The sequence below is a fragment of the Nematolebias whitei genome, chromosome 1 (genome assembly GCF_014905685.2).
Source record: "Nematolebias whitei isolate Nwh7 chromosome 1, NemWhi1, whole genome shotgun sequence".
Lineage (NCBI taxonomy): Eukaryota > Metazoa > Chordata > Actinopteri > Cyprinodontiformes > Rivulidae > Nematolebias > Nematolebias whitei.
Window position 1 is genome coordinate 64134240 of NC_056498.1, and position 9619 is coordinate 64143858.

General features: G+C 41.9%; 1 protein-coding gene across 1 annotated transcript; it reads left to right on the top strand.

Annotated features, from left to right (window-relative positions):
* Nucleotides 1-983: 983 nt before the first annotated feature.
* LOC119419185 (dickkopf-related protein 1-like) lies at nucleotides 984-2507 on the top strand. The gene is made up of 4 exons (XM_037686499.1): nucleotides 984-1375; nucleotides 1513-1657; nucleotides 1787-1909; nucleotides 2043-2507. The coding sequence occupies exons 1-4, from the start codon at nucleotides 1160-1162 to the stop codon at nucleotides 2306-2308; spliced, it is 750 nt and encodes a 249-aa protein (XP_037542427.1). The 5' UTR covers nucleotides 984-1159; the 3' UTR covers nucleotides 2309-2507.
* The last annotated feature ends 7112 nt before the right edge of the window (nucleotides 2508-9619 follow it).

Consider the following 9619-nt stretch of genomic DNA (forward strand, 5'->3'; position numbering starts at 1 on the left):
TATCTATCTATCTATCTATCTATCTATCTATCTATCTATCTATCTATTCACAACAATAAAACCTTCTTTAATGTTTTGACTGCAAATATGAAGGTTGGGTCAGATTTGATTTACATGTTGTATTTTCCTCCTCTGTGTGAGCCCAAAGGTTTCCGAGCAGATCAGAACCTTTAATCTCTAAAGTGTCAGTCAACACTTACCCCCCCCCCCCCCCCCCGGAAGTCCCATTAATTCGGTAAACAATTCACACCCATTGATGGTCTACATATCTCACAGCATTGATGCGTGGCTGCTGGTGTAATGAGCAAACTTTCGTGGATAAGTGGCACCTTTGCAATCAGAAGGATCAAATGAAGTAGTTAATTAAGACAGAGCATCTTCAGTCGCTGGTCCTCAAAGAGCCACGGGGCAGCTCGTCTCCTTTAGATGTCAGAGAAGCTGGATTAACCAAACAGTGGACCATCGTGAAGAACTAAAAATAAAGTCCGCAAGACACAAGTTAGTGTTGTGCATCTTCTCATTCTTAAGATGGAAGTTAATTAAATTAAATAATTGACTTGTTTTTCTCTCCATATATGGTCGCAAATAATAGATTTTAATTTATGCAAGTTTTTTTTTTTAAATGCAAACTTTGGAAGTTTCATATTTGTTTTCCAAAAATTGTCTTTATTTAAATACAAATGGGGCGCAAAAGTGGTGGACCTTGATAAACATGTCACTGAAAAACAACAACAACAACAACAAACGTTTGATCCCAAAGTGAACGCGTGAGGTTATTGTATGCGCGTCACTGATGTGGACCCAGACACTTTGCATGTCATTATCATTCCACAAACTGTGAAATGCAGTCCTGTGCGTGGATGGCTATTTCCGTGCAGTGGGGCTCTGTTTGAAATTCCACCCCTCTGTCTTTGTTGTGCACAGCGAGGGGCGGGAAGACAAATAGGTCTACATGTATAAAGAGATCATCCCGGGACCGGGAGTCAGGAGACGTCCCAGCATCGCACCGAAACTTTCAGCCAACTTTGGGATTCAGGAGTCAAGGCCATTTGGACTTTTGTCACTTAGATTTTTTTTTTTTTTTAAGCAAAACAGAAAGGATTTATTTCTGTGTTTGTGTAATTAAAAAAAAAAAAAAAAAACGGAAGAGGAGAGAATCATGCAGATGTCGATTGCGCACCGCTTCTTGGCTGTGTATCTCACTGTTTTTGGATGCTTTGGAGACGTTTACGCGAGCGCAGTCCTGGTGAACTCCAACGCAATTAAAAACCCACCGGGTGTTTCGGCTGGAAAAGGCTCTGAGGCTGTCAGTCCAAGTCCGGGCACCCCACCCTCCGGCGGCGCGGGACACAAACCCCCCACGGGCACCTTGCAGGTATAGTAATTATAACTCCACCGCGCGTAAAAGTCAACTCCGTGCGCCTCGTCTGCAGCTGCGTTCACGTCATTTTTTCACATATCTATAACAGGGATGTGTTAAATGACAGTGCTTTTACTTTTATCATCTCACAGCAGTCAGGGGGTTGTAAAGTGAAAGAAGACTGCGGAGGGAATGAGTTCTGCAATGACGCCAGGGGTGTCTGCCTGCCGTGCCGTAAGAGCCGGAAGCGCTGCTTGAGAGACTCCATGTGCTGTGCAGGAAACCGCTGCAGCAACGGTGAGCTGAGAAACCTCATCTGAAATGAACAGTTACATAGTTAGAAAGTTATACCCATAAGATATGGGTTTTATTGAGACAAAAGTGTAGAGCTAAAGCATGTTTTCCCTCATGATTTGTCCCTTTTAGGTGTTTGTCAGGCAAATGACATACATGACACACATGGGTCCTCTGGCTGGCACAAACACAACAACACGGAGCTTCAAGGCAAGAAGACTCCTGCTCAAAGTTTCCCACCTAATGCTGCCAAAGGTAAGATTCCTATCAAGAGTCATCATTCTTAGTTTACAGAAACTAAAAAAAAAAAAGGATGAAAACAAAAGCAAAACAGGTTTTCAGTGTGGGCTGTGTTTATAACATGCTCTTTATCTTTCACCACCTCCAGGCCAAGAGGGTGACACATGCCTGAGATCGACAGACTGCTCCGCAGGCCTGTGCTGCGCCAGACACTTCTGGTCTCGCATCTGTAAACCTGTGCTGACAGAGGGCCAGGTGTGCACGCGCCACCGCAGGAAAGGCAACCATGGCTTGGAGCTGTTCCAGCGCTGCGACTGCGGCGAGAGCCTGGTGTGCCGACCGGAGAAAGGAGAGCGAGATCACAGTGTCAGCAGGACTGCAGCCCGGAACCTACACACCTGTCAGAGACGCTGACACTCACACACACGCACGCAGAGATGTCTTGCGCACACACACGGTCACAGACTGATAAGTCAGTGACTGACACTGACAAATAATCCTCAGCCCAGTGTATACCAAAGATGCTGACACACACTCAGACACACAGCAAGACACCCAACACCCTAGACTGTTCTTTCCTGCCAAAGCTGCTGGCATAAACGCTTCACCCGGAAGGATGGACATGAATCCTGGAAAAGTGATACCCCCAGAGGGATGGAACAGTGTAAGATGAACTTCTCCGGCTCCCCCACCAACAAATGAAGAATCGAAAGTGAGGAAGTGACATTTCAGAAGTATTTAGAGAGTCGATTCATGTTGTCGGTTGTGACAAAGCTGTCTTGTTTCTCTTTTTACGGAACTTATAGCCACGTTTATTGCAGTAAATTACTGCATTGTAAATAATGTCCTGCATGTGGCACTTATTTGAACTAATAAGTCGACACCGGTACAACCGAGACATGGTGCTGCATGTATTTGTAAATATGTTACATATATTATATATATTCTTTTATAAGAAAAGACATATGCAGAGAAATGTGAACTTTTTGTGCCATTAAATTCCTTACGATAACTTTTCTTTCTGTCCATCTTTTGTTGTTTGCACAAAATTGGTTTGAAATTGTTTTTGTCCCACAGTATTTGCTGCAATTAGGATAGATTTTATGAAAAAATGTCAAGTTTTTCAGAAGTCAACATCTTGTGTACAACTCATCATGATTGAATGACTTACTGTAAATCCTCTAATCCAGGGCTATTCAAATGGCGGCCCGGGGGCCAAATCAGGCCCACTGGTGAGCTCTGTTCAGCCCACCAGTGGGCTCATTTTTAAAATAAAACTAGATTTTAAACTTAAACGAGCTTAATTAATGACTAACTGCTGGATGTCCAGCCCCCAAGCTCTTGGCTTTCGGTAACTGCACCCCCCCGAGCAGTTTAATTCACTTGCCCTCCTCTAATCCTTCAGAATATTGTTTTTTCCATTTACTGAAGCAGGTAGTGCTAAATCAGTTCACTAAGTGAACAGTAAATACAGGACGGGATGTGGCCATATCAAATGATAACTGCAAAGTGGTAATAACAAAGCATAAGTGTCCGGGTGAGTGCATGCCACTTCGCTGTGGGCTAGTTTCTAATTATGACTTATTCATGTGCAGCAGAGCAGATAGCTAGTTATCCAGGTTAAAGTCTCTAATTACTTCATCTTACTCAATCTACAGAAGGATTCAAAGAACGAGGTGCAGGGCAACACTTTTTGGTGACGCAACCCTTAAAAAAGGATCTTCACAATCTCTTCCTGGCACATTGGGCAATAGATGCGCTCTAATATATCGGCCATAAAACCTCTCAAATACACCCTGGTGCCTGTAATTAGACTTGTTTAGATTAGAAGATGGTGAGGAAATTACTGTAGTTTTTTTTTTTTTTTTTTTTTGTACTTTTTGCTTGATTTTCTTGTTAGATCAAAAGAAGCACAGACACTAATAACTGAGGCAGATCCAAGGCTTCATTTTTCTGTTTACTTCCAAAAACGCCTGATTTTAAGTTTGGCTGTGGAAAACAGGTTTAGGCTTAGTCGCAGGGTTATTTAACTGGTGACCTGTGGACCATTTCTGGCCTGTGGTCCACAGTTCATAAAAAAATATATATATAATTTTTTTTGTGGGGGCCGTCTATTTATTGCATTTATGATTCAGTGTGATAAAACACATTTAAAAGGTAACATATTAATGTAATATTTGGTTTGTTTACATAATGACTTTAATTGCTGGATGTCCGGCCCCTGAGCTGCTGGCTTTCAGAAACCGTGGCCCCATGAGCAGTTTTGTTGAATAGTCCTGGCTTAGTGTGACTGTCACTAAAAATCAGGGATAATCAGCAGCTTAGGACATAATTCAAATGCTTTTCTGGGATGTTTAGGCAGAGTTGATCAATTTTATTCTTCTTCGTTCTCTGTAAATCACCTCAAAACAAATCAAGTTTACATGTGAATGCATAAGAAATAATGGCCAAATAGTATGAGTGCGACTATTCTGCCTGTGTAATGAGTATTTATAATAAAAGTGCATGTCAGACTTTGGGTGAGTATATTTAAAGCTATCATGGACATCATTTACTGACTTTTTCATGGGGCAGTTTAACATTGTGGCGCTGCTATTTTTATTAAAGTGGGCAGTTTGAGTGAACATTTCACTGCTGCTGAGGACAAACTCAACAATTTAAACATTCTTTATTTCCATTCTTTAGAGTAATTGAGAGTAATGGGAGCATTGTCAGCAGCACAGTTTACCACACAGGCTCCAGCCAAATCGTGTACGTGGGGGTCCTGGAATCTGCGCGAGTGTTTGCGAGCCTGTCATCATTACACCAGCCACAGACTAACACAGGCCACAGGCATGTGCCCCAACTCCAGGACGGCCAGACTGCGTGCACGTACTTTACACACACACTCATTTTGTGGAATCTGGAAAAACAACAGTGACGAAAACTGCACACAGACGCCACCACGTGCACAGTCATGTCCCCGCACGCCGCTTTACAGCTTTTATACGTTTACAAACACAACTGCACGCGTATTTTTCCACATTCTTATAGGTGTACAACAGGGGGGTGTGAACAGTTCGAAGGAAAACAACACTCATTGTGACATTCGTTGTCATGCCATGGGAGGGAATCAGCACATCCACTGACGTGCTTTTCCTCACATGCTTCAAACACTGGCAACATGCCGAGCAGCAAATATTTATCTAAACAACCGGGGTTCATGCTATGGCACTTAGAAAGCCATTATTTATGTATTTGTGCATTCTGTGATGAATATAATAAACAAAACAAGCCAATCTCAGATCTAGATGAATTATAAAAGATAATTATTGCCCATTGCCAGAATCAAAAGTGGCAGTCCATGTGGTTTTATTGTTTGTCATGTTAGCAAAATATGTCGTTCACTGGATTGTTTTTAATGATATAGGCCCACATCTAGAATTTATGAACATTTGGTGTTAACCACATTCATGATGGCCAGCCATGATAAGGCACTGTAGCAAACTGGTTTTAGAACAATTAGTTTTACATCCATTTAGCTACATTTTGTGTTAGTAGCTAATAGTCGTACTCTATTCATCATTTGATCACTAACTGATGTTTACAAGAGTCAACACTTTGTTCATCTGATAAATGTCACTATTTATCACAAATATATCACACATGGAAAATATCACATGAACCACTGGACAGATTTAAAAAAAAAAACACTGAAAATTAATCACTGGATGCACTTCTACAACCGATGAACTTTTAGAGTCAACTAAATTCAAGATGGCCTCCTCTTAAAACCTTAGCAAACATATAACTACAACTCTGTCCATTTCACAGACATTGAACTAAACTTTGGTGTGGTTGTAGCTGAAATTCATCCTCAACATATACTCTGAGAGCCAACACATCTTGTGAGATCTCACATAGGATTGAATAGCAAGGTATTAACAAGATTTGACCAAAATAGCTATACGGTAAGTCCCTCGCTACTTTGCGGTTTGACTTGCACGGACTCGCTTTTTCATGTTTTTTTCTATGATTGTCAACATTAATATTACTCATGTGATTGGGACGGAGGAGATAAAAAGTTAACGAAAAAAATACTTGGGACAAGCGCCATCTTTTTTTAGTTTTCTTTCAAAAAGCCTATACTGTAAGGTAGTCAAAAGGACTACAGGTACACTACCCAGAAGCTAACAGTGCTTCTGGACGCTGCTTTCTTGTAGTTTTCTTTCAATAAGCCTACACTTTATCTCCAGTCAAAAATAACTTCATTACCCAGCAGCCAACAGTGCTTCCAGCAGATGCTTTCTGCCAAAATGAAGGGAAAGTTTTGCAATGCAAATATGCACTATCTATTAAGATTCATTCAACCTTTATTACGACAAGTTAATCACTGAACTGGCAGGAAAGTCGCAAATAATCCTGAAGCTGAACTCATCCTTCAAGTTGTGTCTTCACCTGGGCTGCAGATGATCCGGACTCAGTGTGACCCAGATTTTGTGGGCTGCAAAAAACAGATGGGCGGCGGCGGTGGGGTTCGTCCTGGTTCTGGTCGCGCAGTACTGGTCCGGACCAAGCCGAGGTAGTGGACTAAAGGCTCCCACAGACTCGGGTGTACCTCAGTTTGCGTGGAAACTGTGCGCTCTGTCTGCAGATGGTTGAGATGTCATACTCGAGCGTCCACCCTGAGCGGCTGCAGTCAGCTCCGCAGGCAAGGGGCGTTTACCTTCAGGACAAATTAAGTTTGCCGATTGGTCATTTGCTGACACGCCTACTGGATTGAATGACAGGTCAAAAAAATAATAATAAATAAATAAACGAGAGCTGGTAGCCCCAGCTGCAGTGGTATTCTGTGTTAATAAAAAGTTATATAAAAAAAAAAAAACAGGGAGCGCTGGCCCTGCAACCACCTCTCTTGTAAATGAGTCCCTGAGGCTCAATGGGATTAACTTGTCTAAATAAAGGTTGAAACTGAAACATCAGACCAGCCCACCAGGAAATCTCCACAGTCGTTGCCGAGCAGTTTATTGTGTGACACCGAGTACGCATACGTGGTAGTAAAAATTGAATTTTGCATGGACATGCCCTACAGGTGTCTGCTTCGAGTCTAATCCGGTATGCCCAGACCTCCATGGACTGAGGTCCACCCGACTATGTGGGAGCCTTAATACTGGGCAGTCTTGCAAGTGGAGTGTCCTTCCTGGAGTGGCAGTATGCGCACATCAACCTGGACGGGGTGGGGGGGCTTAAATATGGTGCAGGGTAGCCAATCGGAACCGAGCTTCTGCAGAGCTGGTGAGTACCCATATAAAATTTTGAAGTAGCTTCTGTACGTATACATACGTATGTTGTTAAAATGACCTAGGTTTAAAAGTTTAGAACATCGCAAGAGATTGGGAAGGGTTTATAAAGCCTTAAAATATATATACTAAAATAAATATAGCGTTCCTATTTGTAGTTTTTCAACTATCGTGGGGGTTACATTCCAAACACCCCTGCAATAATCGAGGGACCACTGTAACTCCATCCTTATCAATTCACTCTAACGCTGACGTGAAATGCAGCAGGTGATACGCATTCCTTCAAGAAATGCTGGGTCTTTAATTTGTACACGTTTTAACCACCGCTGTGGAATAAACATCATCTTCCATCACAATCAAAGATTTATAATGAACCCTTTATCAGCTTGATTACATATTTAACTGTTGTTGTTAGTCTGGCGCTGGTGCCAAACACTGTTGACTGACGTCCCCGAGTGAACAAATTCGTGAGTGAACCATCAGAGATCAAAAGGGTAAAGAAATGAGGCAGAGTGCACAGACGCAGTGCATGTTATTTTATCAGATGAAAGAGCTGGCACGAACGTGGAATGAGAATTGTGTTAAAAAAAAAAAAAAACCCAAGCTCTTATGTAAACATCATTTCACAGGGAGGTGTCACACTTCTGGTTGCTGGCAATAATCCTCTCATAGAGAAGAAGCACAATGTGCACCATTCATCTTTGTGGTATGACAATTTGCCAGATTGAGCAACACGAGTAAATCTCCCTTTCCTTGAGAAATAATAATTAAACAAAGGGCAACTCATTCAGCACAGTACATCGAGTGTGAGAATTCAGGTGGAGAACAGGTTTGTTCCACTTATTTAAGTCGTGGGTGATGTCAACACAAGCAGGGCAAACAAGGGTTTCTTAGACTGAAGCGATGACGTGTTGTGCTTTGATTGGGTTTCAGGTTACGTTTCAGGTAATTCACCGGTGACGACTTTTCTCACTTGTTTCCTGTGTCACTGTGCTTTGTTTTAACTCTTTGTTTGTATTTGTTTATGTCTTAACCCAGTTCAAAGGCATAAACGCTGTTGGTTTCCTATGGTGGGATGGGAGCAACAACATTGCTCGTGTGTTTGCGTTTTGCGAAACAGGAGTCGGGACCTGCTAAATAGATTCCTGCAAATCCTCAAAGTTCTAATCATCAACCCAGTAATTGCTTTTTGACATGCAGGTAAAAACAACAACAAAAACAACACTTTTTGTAGAGTTGCGTGGAATACTTAATTCATCCAGTTCTTAAGCTTTGCATTATGATAGACTATTAAATGTTGTAGCCTCTGGGACATTTTATTTTTATCTTTTAGACCTTGTGTTTTTTGGTTTGTGGTCCTGACAAAGCAACCATCTGCATGTGTGTGTGGTTGAGATTCACCAATCACACATCGTCCCACATTATCCCGGATTGTTTTAATCCCATTTGGGACAATATTTTACACAAAGGACATCACCTTGTGCTAAAGAGAACTTTAAATTAACAGCTAAAACCTGTTCAGAAAAGGTCTACTATAATAGTTAATAAATTGAAATGTTGCACCATTTTTTAATAAAAATCTGTATGGGGCGGCTGTGGCTGAGTCATTACAGCAGTCGTCCTCCAGTGTAAGAGTTGGTGGTTCGATTCCACCAGCAGTCACATGCCAAAGTATCCCTGGGCAAGATGCTGAACCCCTCATTGCCTCCTATGTGTGTCCCATCAGTGTATGAATGTGATAAAGCACTGATTATACTTTGTATAGATCTAGTAGAGTGCTGTATTAATGGGAAAATTAGGACACAGGTTGTAGTGTAAAGCACTATCTTGATAAGATAGAAAGGCGTTATATAACTACAAATCACTGAACAGTCCCCCCCATCTCTCTGATCTGCTACAACCGTATGTCCCACCACGTTCCCTGAGGTCAGCGGACCAGTTGCTCCTCACAGTTCCAGGAACTCGTCTTAAGCGCAGAGGTGACAGGGCCTTCTCTGTAGCAGGACCAAGACTTTGGAATGAGTTACCTCTGCTTGTCAGACTGGCCCCCTCCCTCTCAGTTTTCAAATCCCGTTTAAAAACTCACTATTCAGTAGCTTTCAACACCAGAGGATCTGTGTTTTGAACCTATACGCTCCACACTGGTTTGTCGTCATATTTATTATCTGCATCAATTTTATGTCTAGATTTTTGATTTACTTCATTTTGTATATTGCTTCGTGTGTTGTCTGTTGTTCTGTCTGCACAGCACTTTGGTTGGCCTTGTAGCTGTTTCAAGTGCTCTATAAATAAAATGGTATGATATAGTATGGTATAAGTACAGTCCATTTACCATTTATATTTGTCTTCATTTTACCTATAGAACAGCTCCCAGATGGTCAGTGAATTCAACTTGAATTAGTGGCGTGTTCATGTGTGCTCACCAACTGTCAATCTCTGTGTCCAT